At 41.7% G+C, this 20,251-nt stretch overlaps 1 protein-coding gene across 4 annotated transcripts in view; it reads right to left on the bottom strand.

The window, feature by feature from the left end:
- Positions 1–19,916, bottom strand: part of LOC139533039 (zinc finger protein ZFP2-like) — a 319,515-nt gene extending 299,599 nt beyond the window's left edge. For 2 of the 4 annotated variants that reach the window (XM_071331226.1, XM_071331221.1), the window contains exons 1-3: positions 19,798–19,916; positions 18,934–19,166; positions 10,916–11,164 (exon numbers count right to left, since the gene is read on the bottom strand). In XM_071331226.1, coding sequence (XP_071187327.1) covers positions 10,916–11,164; positions 18,934–19,030 — 346 coding nt within the window. In that variant the 5' untranslated portion in view covers positions 19,031–19,166; positions 19,798–19,916. Of the gene's footprint in view, positions 1–5,255; positions 6,929–10,915; positions 11,165–18,933; positions 19,167–19,797 lie in introns of those variants that run through there. The other 2 variants (XM_071331223.1, XM_071331225.1) reach the window with 2 other exon arrangements.
- Positions 19,917–20,251: the final 335 nt, after the last annotated feature.

The following is a 20,251-nucleotide window of genomic DNA, read 5'->3' as shown; positions in this document are numbered from 1 at the left end:
TGGAAAATATATATCAATAACAGTAGGATTTTTTCAAACTGATATCGATACCAAACTCAGGAGGTTGGTGGCACCTTAATTGGGGAGGCCAGGCTGGTGGTAATGGTTGGAATGGTATCAAATACATCAAACACATGGTTTCCATGGTTTCCAGGTGTTTGATGCCGTTCCATTCACCCCGTTCCAGCCATTATTATGTACCGTCCTCCTCTCAGCAGCCTCCACTGAGATCATATCTATTTCAATGAATAACAATGCAACTGTCTACACTTCACTTCCATGGCTTTGTGAAGTCCAGAAAACTGATGCTGGATGCTCATTGGGCCAAGTGTGATTGTTCTGGGTGTCTAACATACCTAAACAGTTTGAATACAATAGGAATCAATTAAATGCCCGTGGTCAAGCAGTTAACTATGCTAAATTGAGAAGGTTTTGAGCGAAGGGTGTTCTACTATATATACAAGTGTAGGTTAACAGCAAGGATAAACCGATATCACAATATGCTTTGCTCATATCTATATCAAACAAAATCAATATCATATCTAATTATCTATATTGGTTCTCACCACAAATTGTTTCAATGTGAGAAGCCAGAGGGTATTCAACCCTAAGGAGCAAATCCAAGGTCATCTCAATATATTTTCAGTAGAAGCTAACAAAACACGGCACAAACTGGGCACAAACTGGTTGAATCAACGTTGTTTCAACATAATTTGTCAACGTATTGTGACGTGGAATGTACGTGTAGAATACTGTACATTGAATTTGCAAAAACAGTTGTTTTGAGGTTACAACTACAGGATTAACCAATTTTCAACATAGTTAAACCTTGTATAAATAGGTTGAATATATGTTGAATTTGTACCTTTTGAAACAACGTTAGATCTTCAACCTTCTATCCACTATCTCCAGCCTCCCTAGTCATAGACTGTTCTCTCTGCTACCACACGGCAAGTGGTACCGGAGCGCCAAGTCTAGGTCCAAGAGGCTTCTAAACAGCTTCTAGCCCCAAGCCATAAGACTCCTGAACATCTAATCAAATGGCTACACACTATTTGCATTTTACACCGCTGCTACTCTCTGTCGTTATCATCTATGCATAGTCACTGAAATAACTCTACCTATATGTACATATTACCTCAACACACCGGTGCCCCCGCACATTGACTCTGTACCGGTACCCCCCTTTATATAGTTTCGCTATTATTATTTTACTGCTGCTCTTTAATTACTTGTTACTCTTATTTTTTAATCTTATCCATATTTTTTCTTATACTGCATTGTTGGTTAGGGGCTCGTAAGTAAGCATTTAGTAAGGTCTACCTACTCCTGTTGTATTCGGCGCATGTGACTAATAACATTTGATTTGATAATAGGCTGGCAGCACCTCTTAGTGGAGAGTTGATGTATCTACAGCTATCCTTCTGGTCTCTGGGTGGACATATTAAAATGAGTAGGTGAGCTGATGTCACCTCACCTGAGGCAAAGCAAAACACGTGATTGGCTGTTCAGATACAGCTCAACAGACAGTAATATTGATTGATTTAATTAGTGATTTTTCAGACTTTGGTGATTACATCTGCCTTAGTTCAAAATCAATACAATATAAATGCAGTTTTCACTGTGCATTCCCTTTATCCTAGACCTGCTTAGCAGGTCACTGTCACTGACTATTACCAATGTTCTATCTTGAGATGAATTATTGAGGCGCAATGTTCCCTCTAAACTGCGCGCCTGCGCGGGCACTCAGCTCCCCTCAGACTGCCCTGCAGAAGAAATGTCAGCCAGCGCAGAGAAGCACAAGATTGAACTTCACTCAACTTTCCAGAGTTTTTCCCCCCTTTAGTTAACACTATCAACGTTTCACTCTACTGTGGGAATTGTGCTCGAATCAACGCAATATTAGCCACGTTCAATGTAACATACCCAATCAAAACAAACTATGCAAAGACTTGTAGTATGCTAAACTATGCAAGGAATGTTCTTGTAGACAGAACGCATTGGAGTAGGATTCTATTGCATTGACAGACAAGATTCAGGTCATTACTCTACACAGACCATTGCGCCATAACCAATCAGAGCTGCTGTAGGCCTAAATGCAAATAGCCCATTGTCATATATGGATCTGCCATTCACTTTGAACTGGACTGTGTTTACAATACGAGTGGTCACAAGTAGATGTGCTTGTTTTGAGATCAAAGCGAGAGCTGCATGTAACCACCTGTGCACCTTTGTTCATAATCTTTGCTAGTTAGTGAGTTATTATCCCAGTTATAGATCATTTCTAGTCAACAATGGGGGAGTGGTTGCTTCCTACAAGAGCACAAAATGTCTGCATTTCTAGTCATCTTTGAAAAGCCAGTAAGGTAAAAAGCTTTTTTTAATCTCTTAAAGGGGCACTGTTGTATTTTGAGAAGGTCTTGAATAAGCTAAGTAGCCAATAGGCAATGGGTAGCATAATTAATCTCATTCTCTATGATAATGATATGGGAATAATAATGCATTTTGTTTTCTAAAGTGATTTCTTGCATAAAACAACACATGTTTAGTCACCTCCTTGTCTGAAGGACAAGTGGATAAACAGGTTAATGTCAAGACCTGCATGTTTTTTTTTAAAGTCTCATGGAATGTAGGCCTACATTGAACACCACACATTTGCTGCTACTGTAGGCTGAATGATAGAACAGCTATTTCCATGTTAAAATATTATGGGATGCATTCTTCTCCATAGTTTTTTATGGTATGCCACTCTGGTAGGCCTACATTATGATTAAATAGCCACAGTAGCCTACTTGGCCACTGTTAGAAGTGTAACTTAAAGCGGGTACAGGAAGTTGCATAGAATTTTGACAACATTAATGTTTTTGCTCAGCAGACCTGATATTTGCTCAATGCCCAAAACAATTATAGGGAACATTGATTGAGGGATCTCAATAATTGATATGTTCGATTCACGTCTCCATCTCAACCAATAATCCAAACTTCAGAGTGTTTTCTATCCAATACGAATAATAATATGCATATATTAGCAACTGGGACTGAGGAGCAGGCAGTTTACTATGGGCACCTCTGTGCACCTTTCATCCAAGCTACTCAATACTGCCCCTGCAGCCATAAGAAGTTTATGGTAAAACCAACAGCATAAGAAATACAAAATATGGGCACAATAACCCGACGCGCACCAGTCAAACAAATGTGCACTTACAATAAACAATACCACACAAAGTCATGGGGGGGAACAGAGGGTTAAATACACAACACATAATGCGGGAAATGAGAACCAGGCGTGTGGGAAAACAAGACAAAACAAATGGAAAATGAAAAATGGATCGGCGATGGCTAGAAGACCGGCGACGTCGACCGCCGAACACCGCCCGAACAAGGAGAGGCATCGACTTTGGTAGAAGTCGTGACACTTTCTGTGGTGGTGGGGCAGCCAGCGGAAAATACAGAGCGTAGGGGTTGGTAATGTTCTCTAGTTGCGCCGTGATCTCCAGGAAGAGGGTTGGACTGAACACCTAAAGGACAGTAGATCTCCAGGAAGAGGGTCGGACTGAACACCTACAGGACAGTAGATCTCCAGGAAGAGGGTTGGACTGAACACCTAAAGGACAGTAGATCTCCAGGAAGAGGGTCGGACTGAACACCTACAGGACAGTAGATCTCCAGGAAGAGGGTCGGACTGAACACCTACAGGACAGTACATCTCCAGGAAGAGGGTTGGACTGAACACCTACAGGACAGTAGATCTCCAGGAAGAGGGTCGGACTGAACACCTACAGGACAGTAGATCTCCAGGAAGAGGGTTGGACTGAAAACCTACAGGACAGTAGATCTCCAGGAAGAGGGTTGGACTGAACACCTACAGGACAGTAGATCTCCAGGAAGAGGGTCAGACTGAACACCTACAGGACAGTAGATCTCCAGGAAGAGGGTCGGACTGAACACCTACAGGACAGTAGATCTCCAGGAAGAGGGTCGGACTGAACACCTACAGGACAGTAGATCTCCAGGAAGAGGGTCGGACTGAACACCTACAGGACAGTAGATCTCCAGAAGGAGGGTTGGACTGAAAACCTACAGGACAGTAGATCTCCAGGAAGAGGGTTGGACTGAACACCTACAGGACAGTAGATCTCCAGGAAGAGGGTCAGACTGAACACCTACAGGACAGTAGATCTCCAGGAAGAGGGTCGGACTGAACACCTACAGGACAGTAGATCTCCAGGAAGAGGGTCGGACTGAACACCTACAGGACAGTAGATCTCCAGGAAGAGGGTCGGACTGAACACCTACAGGACAGTAGATCTCCAGAAGGAGGGTTGGACTGAAAACCTACAGGACAGTAGATCTCCAGGAAGAGGGTCGGACTGAAAACCTACAGGACAGTAGATCTCCAGGAAGAGGGTCGGACTGAACACCTACAGGACAGTAGATCGCCAGGAAGAGGGTCGGAGTGAAAACCTACAGGACAGTAGATCTCCAGGAAGAGGGTTGGACAGCCCTGCGCTACAGGGTGTGGGACATAGTCAGTTAGAATTAGGCTGCTGTAAATTATTTTGACCAGCAGGTGCCACAGGCGTACAGTGTGTTGATCAAGGACTTGAAAAATGAATCTATTTTCGACACAATTGGCTGGAACACCTCAATGATTCAGGAAGCTTTGATTCCCCATCTCTAGAGACAATAAACAAAAATCTGACATTGTTGTTAAATTAAAAGTACTAACAAAATGTTTAACTGTGTGCAGTCACTGAATGCACATAAATTGTTTTCCTGCATGGGGAGGTGGTGAGGTCACTAAGTATGCAGTCTTCTTCTATAGTCTTTATTTGTAGTGTGCAAACCAACATTAACTGTGCATCGCTGCCACCTTCTGGGCTGGAGTGTGATAGAGACATGTGGTTCTGTCCTGGTGACATCACAGGGTCAGAGAGAACTACTGACTGTATTCATACAAAAACACTCCAGGCACTCAGCCCATAAGAACCATTCATACTGTCAGATCTAATATGAAGAACTGAATACAACCATAAGAACCATTCATACTATCAGATCTAATATGAAGAACTGAATACAACCATAAGAACCATTCATACTGTCAGATCTAATATGAAGAACTGAATACAACCATAAGAACCATTCATACTGTCAGATCTAATATGAAGAACTGAATACAACCATAAGAACCATTCATACTGTCAGATCTAATATGAAGAACTAACTATAAAAGAAAAGAGTTTGACCAGTACAAATTCATGTACAATTTCATTTATTTTTATTGGCATGTCAATTAAGTTGGCTTCAATAGAGTAACCTAAACATATTCATCATCAATGAAGAAAATAACTATTCTAGTTTTTAAATACAATTTAATAAAACACATGTAGTTGTTTCATAACCTGTATATAATTAAACAAACAGTCCTTTAATTGCTCAAATAATCCCCCCAAAATAAAGGTGAAAACTGATCATCACACCATCTCTATCTGATACATGTTGTGTCTACTAACTCATTCCCACAGAAAACTGATCATCACACCATCTCTATCTGATACATGTTGTCTACTAACTACTTCCCACAGAAAACTGATCATCACATAATCTATATCTGATACATGTCATATCTACTAACTCATTCCCACAGAAAACTGATCATCACATCATCTCTATATGATACATGTTATATCTCATTCCCACAGAAAACTGCAGAGGGAAGCAGAAGTGATGTAATGACTTTAATCTTAGTTGGTCTGAGAGAACTGATGAGACTTATCTCCTTTATGTATACATTGATGTGTTTTTAAGGTATACAATCTGGCAAAACTCTTACCACAGTCAGAGCAGTAGTAAGGCTTCTCTCCTGTGTGTGCTCTTTTATGAACTTTTACATCAGTTGATGTTGTGAAGCACTTCCCGCAGTCAGAGCAGGAGTAAGGCTTCTCTCCTTTATGTATAAATTGGTGTGTTTTTAAGTTGCCCAGTTGTGAGAAACTCTTCCCACAGTCAGAGCAGCAGTAAGGCTTCTCTCCTGTATGTATTCGCTGGTGGCATTTTAATATTTCCAATCGGATGAAACTCTTCCCACAATCAGAGCAGGAGTAAGGCTTCTCTCCTGTATGTATTCGCTGGTGAGATTTGAAGTGGTTCTGTTGAGAGAAACTCTTCCCACAGTCAGAGCAGCAGTAAGGCTTCTCTCCTGTATGTAGACGTTTGTGTTTTTGTAAGTGGATATGTTGAGAGAACCTCTTCTCACAGCCAGAGCAGGAGTAAGGCTTCTCTCCAGTGTGTACTCTCTGATGAATTGTCAGAGTCCCTGACGTTGTGAAGCTCTTCCCGCAGTCAGTACAGGAATATGGATTCTCTCCTGTATGTATACGTTCATGTATTTTAAAGGTATCCAATCGGGAGAAAGTCTTCCCACAGTCAGTACAGGTATACGGATTATTTCCTGTATGTATACGTTCATGTGTTTTTAAGGTATCCAATCGGGAGAAAGTCTTCCCACAGTCAGAGCAGGAGTAAGGCTTCACTCCTGTATGTACATGTTGGTGTGTTTGTAAGTGGAACTGTTGAGAGAACCTCTTCCCACACTCAGAGCAGGAGTAAGGCTTCACCCCTGTATGTACATGTTGGTGTGTTTGTAAGTGGATCTGTTGAGAGAACCTCTTCCCACACGCAGAGCAGGAGTAAGGCTTCTCTCCAGTGTGCACTCTCTGATGAACTGTCAGAGATTGTGATGTTGTGAATCTCTTTCCACAGTCAGTGCAGGAATACGGATTCTCTCCTGTGTGTATTTTTAGGTGTATTTTTAGCTTTGATAGAAATGGGAAAATCTCCTCACAATGTGGGCAGTGGTGAGACCTCTTAGCTCTGTGATCTTCCTGCTGTTTTTCTCCGGATGTAGAGAATATCTCAACATGGTCTCCTGTGTGAACAACATCAGAAGAACCAGTCAGTTGGTGTGACGTACATACGACTTCATATACAGTGCCTTCAGAAAATATTCACACCCCTTGACTTTTTATACATTTTTTTGTGTTTCAGCCTGATTTTAAAATGGATTAAATTGAGTCATTGGTCTACACACAATACCACACACATACAAGGGCATGGATACATGACTAGATATTGTTGTACCAACATGAATTCTACTACGACTATTTACCATCTGAATATGAATAGATTCTAAACCACCAGTTGGTGGACCGATCAGGACAGAAAGTGGTAGGCCCGAAAAGTGTTTAGTCCTTACCCCATAACGCCAGTGGAATACCCCATAACGCCAGTGGAATACCCCATAACGCCAGTGGAATACCCCATAACGCCAGTGGAGTACCCCACAACACCAGTGGAGTACCCCCATAACGCCAGTGGAGTACCCCATAACGTCAGTGGAGTACCCCATAACGCCAGTGGAATACCCCATAACGCCAGTGGAGTACCCCCATAACGTCAGTGGAGTACCCCATAACGCCAGTGGAATACCCCATAACGCCAGTGGAGTACCCCATAACGCCAGTGGAGTACCCCATAACGCCAGTGGAGTACCCCATAACGCCAGTGGAGTACCCCACAACGTCAGTGGAGTACCCCATAACGCCAGTGGAGTACCCCATAACGCCAGTGGAGTACCCCATAACGCAAGTGGAATACCCCACAACGTCAGTGGAATACCCCATAACGCAAGTGGAATACCCCACAACGTCAGTGGAATACCCCATAACGCAAGTGGAATACCCCATAACGCCAGTGGAGTACCCCATAACGCAAGTGGAATACCCCATAACGCCAGTGGAGTACCCCATAACGCCAGTGGAGTACCCCATAACGCCAGTGGAATACCCCATAACGCCAGTGGAGTACCCCATAACGCCAGTGGAGTACCCCATAACGCCAGTGGAGTACCCCATAACGCCAGTGGAGTACCCCATAACGCCAGTGGAATACCCCATAACGCCAGTGGAGTACCCCATAACGCCAGTGGAATACCCCATAACGCCAGTGGAGTACCCCATAACGCCAGTGGAATACCCCATAACGCCAGTGGAGTACCCCATAACGCCAGTGGAATACCCCATAACGCCAGTGGAGTACCCCATAACGTCAGTGGAATACCCCATAACGCCAGTGGAGTACCCCATAACGTCAGTGGAGTACCCCATAACGCCAGTGGAGTACCCCATAACGCCAGTGGAGTACCCCATAACGCCAGTGGAGTACCCCATAACGCCAGTGGAGTACCCCATAACGCCAGTGGAGTACCCCATAACGCCAGTGGAGTACCCCATAACGCCAGTGGAGTACCCCATAACGCCAGTGGAGTACCCCCATAACGCCAGTGGAGTACCCCATAACGCCAGTGGAGTACCCCATAACGCCAGTGGAGTACCCCATAACGCCAGTGGAGTACCCCATAACGCCAGTGGAGCACCCCATAACGTCAGCGGAACACCCCATAACGCCAGTGGAGTACCCCATAACGCCAGTGGAGTACCCCATAACGCCAGTGGAGTACCCCATAACGCCAGTGGAGTACCCCATAACGCCAGTGGAGTACCCCATAACGTCAGTGGAGTACCCCATAACGCCAGTGGAATACCCCATAACGTCAGTGGAATACCCCATAACGCCAGTGGAGTACCCTATAACGTCAGTGGAATTAAGTTTTTCTAAATGTTTACAAATGAATTTAAAATGAAAAGCAGAAATGTCGAGTCAATAAGTATTCAACCCCTTTGTTACGGTAAGCCTAAAATGTTGCATAACAAGTCACATAAGCAGCATGGACTCACTCTGTGTGCAATAATAGTGTTTAAAATGAATTTTGAATGACTACTGTGGTAGCAGGATTACAAGATTATGTTACATTTAAGCACCAAATGGTAGTTTTATTAAATAAATCCTATTGGCGCAGAGTGATGATGTCAGAGAGTGATGTGGTGAGAATGGGATGGTCTGAGTAAGGTTCTTAGGACTCTCTCTCTCCCTTTCTGAGTTAACTGAGAGGAGTCTTTTTGAAGCTTGGGCTGGCAACTGTTAAAGAGATGGTTTCCAGTCTTGCTTCCTGCAGTTAGTCTGGGCGTAGGGTCAAGGAAATGGGTTTTTGCTAGATAGCTTGGGCTGACAATGACTTGGTGATAATTACCTAAAGCTATCATTCCATAGACAATATGTGGTGTGTGTGACCCGAGATAGAGATAGCCTGGAAGAGTTTAGAACAATGCCTCATTGTCTCATCTTCCTGGCATCTGGGAAACTAAGCCGGTTTGAGGGTAAACACCATCCTGTGTAAATAACCAAGGTGGCTTATGGGAGTTGGAACCAGCCTGATTTAGCATTTTTAAGTCCTATATATATTATCACTATCAGTTAGGCTGCTCAGCTCAACAGTCAAGACCGTTGGGCTGACTGGTTTCATTATTGCAATAATTAATCAATATTAAATAAGATGATTGTTTGAAGAAATGACCAAGTCTCTCACTTGAATAGAATATTCCACCACACTACCTCATCTCTGTAACCCACACATGCAATTATCGGTAAGGTTCCTCAGTCAAGCAGTATATTTCAAACACCCAGTCACAATCAATACATCAATACACCCAGTCACTCCAAAGATACAGGCGTCCTTCCCAACTCAGTTCCCGGAGAAGAGGCCAATCTAACACAACACATCACGGAGTACCACTCTCACTCTTCGCATGGTGATAGCTGCATCATGTTATGGGTATGCTTGTCATCGGCAAGGACTTGGATGTTAATTTAGGGATATAAAATTAAACGGAATAGAGCTAAGCACTGGCAAACTCCTAGAGGAAAACCTGGTTCAGTCTGCTTTCCAACAGACACTGGAAGACAAATTCCCATTTCAGCAGGACGATAACCAATAACCTAAAACATAAGGCCAAATATACACTGGAGTTGCTTACCAAGACAACATTGAATGTTCCTGAGTGGCCTAGTTACAGTTTTGACTTAAATCGGCTTGAAAATCTATGGCAAGACTTGAAAATGTCTGTCTAGCAATGATCAACCAACTTAAGAGAGCTTTAAGAATTAGAAAAATAATAAATGTGCAAATATTGTACAATCCAGGTGTGTAAAGCTCGGAGAGATTTACCCAGAAAGACTCACAGCTGTAATCACTGCCAAAGGTGCTTCTACAAAGTATTGACTCAGGGGTGTGAATACTTACGTAAATGAGATATTTCTGCATTTACATTTTTTACATTTCAAAAAACATGTCATCAGAAAAAATATCAATTTAATCCATTTTGAATTTGGGATGTAACATAACAAAATGTGGAATAAGTCAAGGGGTATGAATACTTTCTGAAGGCACTGTAAGTAAGTATACTGTACAATACAAAGGGGGAATACAACTACTCTAAAATTCAGATCCATATCATCCTCCACTCACTATCACAAGGGTTAGTAACTACAGACTCATTTCATATAATCCTCCACTCACTATCACAAGGATTAGTAACTACAGACTCATTTCATATCATCCTCCACTCACTATCACAAGGGTTAGTAACGACACAGACTCATTTCATATAATCCTCCACTCACTATCACAAGGATTAGTAACTACAGACTCATTTCATATCATCCTCCACTCAGTATCACAAGGGTTAGTAACTACACAGACTCATTTCATAGAACTTTAAAACACTGGCAGTTTGTCTACTTCACTTCTTTAGTCTCCTCTCTGATCACTCCAGATAGCCCAGTTAATAAAACAATAGCTGGCAATACTGGTGTCAAACCATGCAAGTCTCAGTAGCATGAAATAACATCTACCTTCTCATTGAAACAGTTCATCATGAAACAGTTCTACAGCAACTTTTCATACACAGTGGGAAGTTGTAACGAACAACAAACTTAGTTAGATAGAACCTGCTCTTACCATGAGAAACAGATGTCCCAATCTTCTCCTCCTCTTCTTCATCTTTAATGCTGACATTCAGCTCCAGTGTTTGACTGCAGTCTTCCAGCTTCACTGATGCCATCTCTGGACCCTGCAGTGCAAACTGGGCTCCACTGTCACAATCAGGACCCAGTGACTGTAGGTTTGGACTCAGTGTGGAAGGAGAGAGGCAGGCTGGGGTTGTCCTCACTGTTGATGTTACCGGCCTCAGACTTGACCTGAGTCGGCCTGTAGTTATAAAGAGAAACGGACACAAAAGTTATTTTATCAACTCTCGCAGGAGCGGTAGAGATACTCTTAATGATCGGCTATGAAAAGCCAACTGACATTTACTCCTGAGGTACTGACTTGCTACACCCTCGATAACTACTGTGATTATTATTATTTGACCATGCTGGTCATTTATGAACATTTGAACATCTTGGCCATGTTCTGTTATAATCTCCACCCGGCACAGCCAGAAGAGGACTGGCCACCCCTCATAGCCTGGTTCCTCTCTAGGTTTCTTCCTAGGTTTTGGCCTTTCTAGGGAGTTTTTCCTAGCCACCGTGCTTCTACACCTGCATTGCTTGCTGTTTGGGGTTTTAGGCTGGGTTTCTGTACAGCACTTCGAGATATTAGCTGATGTACGAAGGGCTATATAAAATAAACTTGATTTGAAAACTTGATTGTCTTGACAGTTCTGGCACATTATTTAAAAAATATATATATCTTATATTTTTTCTTGTTCAAGTATCTCATTACAATAGATCAGGTAGCTAAACATTGATAACAAAACATTCATTCACATTAGACAAGTGCACACTTTAAATTACACAATGCACTTAAATTGGAACTGACAGCGTTTTCACTACTTTGCAGATATGAAACAAACAGACAATCACTATATCAGTCAAAAATATATAAATCCCAGTTTATGCTACAAAACCCACTTCATAAGAGGTTTTAAAAATAGGTCCATTTGACTCAACATTCCATGACGTACAGTAAGATATTGTTGGCAGAATAGATGGATGCAGTTCAATGTGTCATGATTTTCCCTTCTGGGTGACAATCAGAGAGCCCCCCTCCCACCAGAGAGGAAGGGGGGAATGGGGTGAAGTTGGCCAGTTTGATGACGGTCGTAAATACCTTACAGAAACTCTCTCTTCCTTGTCATGCAATAATGAGGGAGAGAACCTCTGTGGAACAAAGGGAGTCCTCCCTCAAACTCCCAACATCAACAGACTGGATAATGAAACAATGTTTCTGTAATCCAATCATTTGGAATGGTCCGTGGGTACTTAAAGAACAATCCTGTTGAATTCATTACTCCTTTGTGATGTCACTAAGGACAGTAGAACAACATAACTGTATCTCTGAAAGTGTACATTTCCCAGTTATCAGATTCACATCTAAATGTTGGGGAACTTATATGATTAAATATGAAACTATTTGTGAGCAGATGAAATGTGATGTTAGCCTTCTTAATGAGAATTGTTTTTCATATGAAAGTTCTACCCAGTCAGTGAACACACCCATGAGAGCAGACATTATTTCGGCGTCATGGAACACCCCCTTTTGTGAGTGCATAAAACCACTCGTTAACTAAATCTACATTAGACCAAGCACGCAGACGTAAGCCGGACGTCAGGTAATGGTTAAAACTATTAGACCAGTACATTGCCGGGTTGCTACTGGCATTTAAAATGGTCGGGAGCTGAACCCTGAATAATCAACCATTTGAGACCAGCGTGACCGACAGCGTGAGCTGAACGGTACGAAATGGTTAGAAACTCTGAAACGTTCAACAAAGAAGAAGACTAGACGACACATTCACAGTCTGCAGCTGTATATGTAAAATAGTCTAGGAAACTCGACCGAAGACGAGAAGAACATATTCCTCTCATCATTGTGGTACTCTTGTAGTATCAATTCTAACCAACACTCCAGAACAAAAGCCTAATACAACTACAAAAGACATTGTGACCTCCGGGTTACAAACCAGAGACTTCTGTTGAACTGCTCTCCACAGACGGACCGGCGATTTCAACAGAGAGAGAACAAAGACATACAAGCGTAAATACGTACATAGCAATTCTTTTCGAATGAGCGGCCGTTCATGTGCAAAGTATTAGCATTTCCATGAGCATAGTTATCAACTGTATGTAGTGGGTCCATTCTGTCTTTCCCGCTCTTTATCTGTCCCCACCTCTTTCCATTGTCTACCAAGCCGTCATATCGGGTTAGTCCACTAGGGACCTTTCATTGCATTATGTTAGTATTCTATAATCATCCTGTGTGTGTGTTTATGTATTTCTGTGTGATTATTTCATTAGTTAGTAAATAAATAATTAAGCCAATTGCGTAAGCTGATTCATCATGAAGACTAGGGTTCGTGCAGATATCCAAGAATTTTGAAACATTCATTATGAGACTGATGAGGTAATAATTAATCATTGATTAATATGATGACGGTTAAGATACTTCGAGATATTCTGATCTACATTTGAGTTAATTCGGGAAACGGTAACTCGTTAAACAAACTTTTCCCGTGGTGCTCCAGGTTACTACTTAATCAATTGTTATATGGTTAATTACCTCGTAATAATTGACCGTGGTATGTAATTATTCGATGAATAGCCGTCATCGCATTAATGGTAGCAACAACACGACAAATGCATGATTAATATAATTCACCAATACATTCTTAATGTTTTATTTCATTGAATATTACAACATACAATCTACCTGCAGTGAACAGTAGGTAATAATATGGTTATGTCATTACCTTGCCTTCCTATTGATGGGACATCAAATAAACAATACACAGGTTATGTTACCAACGTTATGAGTTTAGAAAATAGTTTATAGCAGAGGACCATTTCTGAGCCTTCGGCAAATTAGATTACTGTTCTACTGTAATGGTCCCGGTCAATGCACGTGTGGTGAGGGAAGTGAATGTGATTGGCTTAGAGGAAAGTGAATGTGATTGGCTTAGAGCTCGGGTGAGAACACAGGAAATTGTGTTAGTATTGGATGAAGCATTAGGATGACAGGAACCTCTCCGAAAGGGACAAAGTGTGCCATGGAGGTACCGCTCGGCCCCCTGGGTATCAGTGACTGTACCTGGATCTTTCTAGGTTAGTCATTTATTTAACAGGTCTGTCGTCATGTATCTGGTTGGATCACCTTGTCTTCCTCTACAACTCACTGTATACTGGATCCCTTGTAGGTTACAGAGGAACTGTATACTGGATCCCTTGTAGGTTACACAGGAACTGTATACTGGATCCATTGTAGGTTACACAGGAACTGTATACTGGATCCATTGTAGGTTACAGAGGAACTGTATACTGGATCCATTGTAGGTTACAGAGGAACTGTATACTGGATCCATTGTAGGTTACAGAGGAACTGTATACTGGATCCATTGTAGGTTACAGAGGAACTGTATACTGGATCCATTGTAGGTTACACAGGAACTGTATACTGGATCCATTGTAGGTTACAGAGGAACTGTATACTGGATCCATTGTAGGTTACAGAGGAACTGTATACTGGATCCATTGTAGGTTACAGAGGAACTGTATACTGGATCCATTGTAGGTTACACAGGAACTGTATACTGGATCCATTGTAGGTTACAGAGGAACTGTATACTGGATCCATTGTAGGTTACAGAGGAACTGTATACTGGATCCATTGTAGGTTACACAGGAACTGTATACTGGGTCCATTGTAGGTTACAGAGGAACTGTATACTGGGTCCATTGTAGGTTACAGAGGAACTGTATACTGGATCCATTGTAGGTTACAGGGGAACTGTATACTGGATCCATTGTAGGTTACACAGGAACTGTATACTGGATCCATTGTAGGTTACAGAGGAACTGTATACTGGATCCATTGTAGGTTACAGAGGAACTGTATACTGGATCCATTGTAGGTTACACAGGAACTGTATACTGGATCCATTGTAGGTTACAGAGGAACTGTATACTGGATCCATTGTAGGTTACAGAGGAACTGTATACTGGATCCATTGTAGGTTACAGAGGAACTGTATACTGGATCCATTGTAGGTTACAGAGGAACTGTATACTGGATCCATTGTAGGTTACAAAGGAACTGTATACTGGATCCATTGTAGGTTACAAAGGAACTGTATACTGGATCCATTGTAGGTTACAAAGGAACTGTATACTGGATCCATTGTAGGTTACACAGGAACTGTATACTGGATCCATTGTAGGTTACAGAGGAACTGTATACTGGATCCATTGTAGGTTACAGAGGAACTGTATACTGGATCCATTGTAGGTTACAGAGGAACTGTATACTGGATCCATTGTAGGTTACAAAGGAACTGTATACTGGATCCATTGTAGGTTACAAAGGAACTGTATACTGGATCCATTGTAGGTTACAAAGGAACTGTATACTGGATCCATTGTAGGTTACAGAGGAACTGTATACTGGATCCATTGTAGGTTACAGAGGAACTGTATACTGGATCCATTGTAGGTTACAGAGGAACTGTATACTGGATCCATTGTAGGTTACAAAGGAACTGTATACTGGATCCATTGTAGGTTACAAAGGAACTGTATACTGGATCCATTGTAGGTTACACAGGAACTGTATACTGGATCCATTGTAGGTTACAGAGGAACTGTATACTGGATCCATTGTAGGTTACAGAGGAACTGTATACTGGATCCATTGTAGGTTACAGAGGAACTGTATACTGGATCCATTGTAGGTTACAGAGGAACTGTATACTGGATCCATTGTAGGTTACAGAGGAACTGTATACTGGATCCATTGTAGGTTACAAAGGAACTGTATACTGGATCCATTGTAGGTTACAAAGGAACTGTATACTGGATCCATTGTAGGTTACACAGGAACTGTATACTGGATCCATTGTAGGTTACACAGGAACTGTATACTGGATCCAAAGCTACCTTTCACTGGTGACTGTCAGCAGCATTACTTTGAAAGACATACTACTGGGCTTATTGTCTGTCTCTCTGTCTGTGTCTCTCTCTCTGTGTCTCTGTCTCTCTCTCTCCTCTCTCAAAGTGGACCTCTGGGAGATAACACTGACAGGAGATTTACGATGTCTTTTTGGTGGTAAAATGGTTAATGTTTCTGTTCTATACGGTACCAGGAAGAGATGGCTCCAGTAGGGCCAGACACTGGTCTCTACGCAATGAAAACTGTTGACACAGCAGATATAGTCTGCTGTGAATTAAAAGTATCTTCCATACAAAATCTTAACCAAAATCTTATAGATCTTCTCATTGAAAGCAAGTCTAAGAAGCGGTAAATCTGTTCTATGTGCACTCAAACAGGATTCAATGCTGGTCTGACCAATCGGAATCCACGCGTTAGATAAAATACGGAACAGTTCCGTATTTCACTGAAAGAATAAACGTTTTGTTTTCGAGATGATAGTTTCCGGAATCGACCATATTAATGACCTACGGCTCGTATTTCTGTGTGTTATTATGTTATAACTAAGTCTATGATTTGATAGAGCAGTCTGACTGAGCGATGGTAGGCACCAGCAGGCTCGTAAGCATTCATTCAAACAGCACTTTTATGCATTTTGCCAGCAGCTCTTCGCAATGCTGTTTATGACTTCAAGCCTATCAACTCCCAAGATTAGGCTGGTGTAACCGATGTGAAATTCTCTGGAGTGATAAATCACGCTTCACTATCTGGCAGTTTGATGGACAAATATGGGTGTGTCGGATGCCAGGAGAACGCTACCTGCCCCAATGCGTAGTGCCAACTGTAAAGCTTGGTGGAGGAGGAATAATGGTATGGGGCTGTTTTTCATGGTTCAGCCTAAGCCTCGTAGCTCCAGTCAAGGGAAATCTTAACACTACAGCATACAATGACATTCTAGACGATTCTGTGCCTCCAACTTTTTGGCAACAGTTTGGGGAAGGCCCTTTCCTGTTTCAGTATCACAATGCCCCCGTGCAGGGGTCCATAAAGAAATGGTTTGTCGAGATTGATGTGGAAGAACTTGACTGGCCTGCAGAGCCCTGACCTCAACCCCATCGAACACCTTAGGGACGGATTGGAACACAGACTGGGAGCAAGGCCTAATCGCCCAACATCAGTGCCCAACCTCCCTAATACTCATGGCTGAATGGAAGCAAGTCCCCTCAGCAATGTTCCAACATCTAGTGGAAAGCCTCTGTTGTGGAAAAATTACATAATTAGTCATGCTATCCCGTGTTTTACTGCTTAAAGAATAGTCTCTTGTTATATGCTAGTGTTATTTCTAACCTGATACAAACTTGTCTTTGTGGGACTCAGCCATAAGCCATAACTAAGGTCCGTTTGGGTGAAACCGCAGCATGTGACATCCCGTGGGTTTACTATCTACAGGAAGTCACATGTATGGAAACTTGCAGAAAGGAGCACATTATAGTGTTTGCTGTTGGGAATGCAGTTAGACGGTTGAGACCTCGGGCTATCAACCTCGTGCTATCTTCAATCTGCACAGACAACTAATGACCTTATACACACTCTCTGCTCACTGCCACGGATACAGAAAGGATGTACTTATCCATAAAAAGCAGAGACCCCACTATGTTTGTTAAGCTTTCAACTCTTAACCATTCTTGGTGATGGTTGATTGCTTCATTTTTGCAAATCTTATAATAAAGCTGTTAGAAGAATCTACAGTCTCGCTCTTCCTATAGAATTGCTACCACACCTTCCCAATACAGTGGAGGCTGTGATAGCAGCAAAGGGGGGGACCAACTCCATATTACTGCCTATGATTTTGGAATGAGAGGTTCGATGAACAGGTGTCCACATACTTTTGGTCATGTAGTGTAGTTATGGGATAGCTAGGCTAATATTCTTCTTTGCCTGCTAGCTAGTAAACTAAAGCTAACACACAATCACATCAAGCAACTGAAATGACAGCAAACTATGTGAATTTTCATTTGTTTAAGCTACTACCTTTGTTTCTATTGCCAATTCTTTGGATATATCATTAGAATGATCCTGATAAATGAATTGGCTTGGATCAGAGAAGCTGTCAGTCTCGTCACATTCATATGCATGGCACAGTGGAGATGCAACATGGTGCACAGGTCAGATAGGCTAGTAGCATGGAGAAATATTGTCAAGAGACGCTTTTTTCCAAGGGAGGTTTATAAATTGACTGGCTGGGCTGTGGGAGAGTGGATGTGGTAAAACTAATGGAAGTGCTAACAGGCATTATGCATGAATATTGGTGATAACTCCTTGCTATCAACCAATCAGCATCCAGGATCCAAACAACCCATTTTATAATGTGACAAAGAGATTGGTAAATGATATAACACCCCGTTATAACATCTGGTATGCAGACACTTATGTAGCATGTAATAGAATAGGACATAAGTTGTCATGCAGACTGTGTAATAGCAGTTGTTATTAACAGTAGACATGAGTGCATATGACAACAGGATAAACAGTCATCTATAAACACCCATTATAAACTAGTTTCATAAGATTTTATGCCGTTACTCATTACTGTTGTTATATAGGTGTTATAAAAGGCTTTATTAACACATGACTAAGGACACCTACAGTAAAGTGTTACTCCAACTTCTCCTGATCGAAAAGCATTGTAGAGAATTGAAATTAGAATGAGTGTATTTCCTGAATTGACTGGAATTCAAAATGGAATTGACAGCAACCGTAGCAACTACAGACTCATTTCATAGAACTTCAGAACACTGGCAGTTTGTCTACTTCACTTCTTTAGTCTACTCTCTGATCACTCCAGATAGCCCAGTGAATAAAACACATGCTGACAATACTGGTGTCAAACCATGCAGATCTCATTAACATGAAATAACATCTACCTTCTCATTGAAACAGCTCTACAGCAACTTTCAACGCACAGTATGAAGTTGAAACGAACAACAGTCTGGAGTTCTTCAGGGATGTGTGAGTCAGAATTATAGAATCAACCTTAAGATAGAATCTGCTCTTACCATGATAAACAGATTTCCCAATCTTCTCCTCTTCATCTTTAATGTTGACATTCAGCTCCAGTGTTTGACTGCAGTCTTCCAGCTTCACTGATGCCATCTCTGGATCCTCCAGTGCAAACTGGGCTCCACTGTCACAATCAGGACCCAGTGACTGTAGGTTTGGATTCAGTGTAGAAGGAGAGAGGCAGGCTGGGTTTGTTCTCACTGTTGATGTTACCGGTCTCAGACCTGACCTAAGTCAAACATTTTTTTAAATAATTTTCACATAACAGTAGTTCACCTGACTCACAATTAATGTTTGGGTTGTTTGCTTAAGAATCTTTGGTAAATATTTAGCTTTCTGATAATGCATGCAGTTTATGCAGCACTATTTACTATGTTCCTGAATAATCATGTCTTCACTGTATTATTTCACCTCACAAAAATCTATTGTATTTCCCATTTGTCACAACATATTAACAATCATAGATAAAGATAGAAACACCTGAATGTCTGAATATTGTTACACATGTAAAAATAAAAAAGTGAACCCGCGCTGCCTGCACTGAATTCATTTGACGTAGACAGAAGGGGAGCCGCCATTTTACCATCCCGTGAATTTTACACAAACCATTAACGAACTCAAAAATCGCTAATAATTAGATGTTTTAAATGAAATTAGCTTTACTAAATGATTTTCATTCACTCTGCCAAACCCAAAGTCTCTAGCTATTTGACTTATAAAATAGTTATGCACACTCGGCTTGACACAAAAGTAACACGTAAAACCTTTACCAAACGTGATAATACCATAAAGGATGTGTTACCCAGGACGTTATGACATATTCTTTCGATATTACAAAGTATAAACGTGCTATTACATACCTGTAGTATTACATGTGAAACGGACACAAAATATATCGTCTTTACCACACAGTTCTGGCGCCTTCCCGGAACTTCCTGTTCCACCACTGCAACAGAGCAAATGCGAAATCACAGACAGAACAATGCGACAGATATTTCATTGGATGTATAAATATGGTAGTGAGAGGAAAGCCCACTGGCCGAGAGTGGGAGAAGATGGAACGAGATGGATCGATGAAACATTTTATCTCAATACAGTTTTCTGTTCGTCAAACTAAAATCTGTTATGAACAGAGTGGACAAAGTTTGCTTAGGAATCCAAAGCCAAATTGAGTTATTGCACACAAGCGCTTCACCGAGTAGGCGTTCTCTAAGGGAAATATTCAGAGGTTTGCTAGAACACGCCAATAGGATATCACTAGCCTGTGCTTGGCTCTGCCTACTATGACTCATTTGTGCCCATTGGAAACAACAA

Source organism: Salvelinus alpinus, chromosome 10 (assembly GCF_045679555.1).
Source record: "Salvelinus alpinus chromosome 10, SLU_Salpinus.1, whole genome shotgun sequence".
Taxonomy (NCBI): domain Eukaryota; kingdom Metazoa; phylum Chordata; class Actinopteri; order Salmoniformes; family Salmonidae; genus Salvelinus; species Salvelinus alpinus.
The sequence above is the reverse complement of the archived record's forward strand: the minus strand, read 5'-3'. Positions and strand labels throughout refer to the sequence as shown.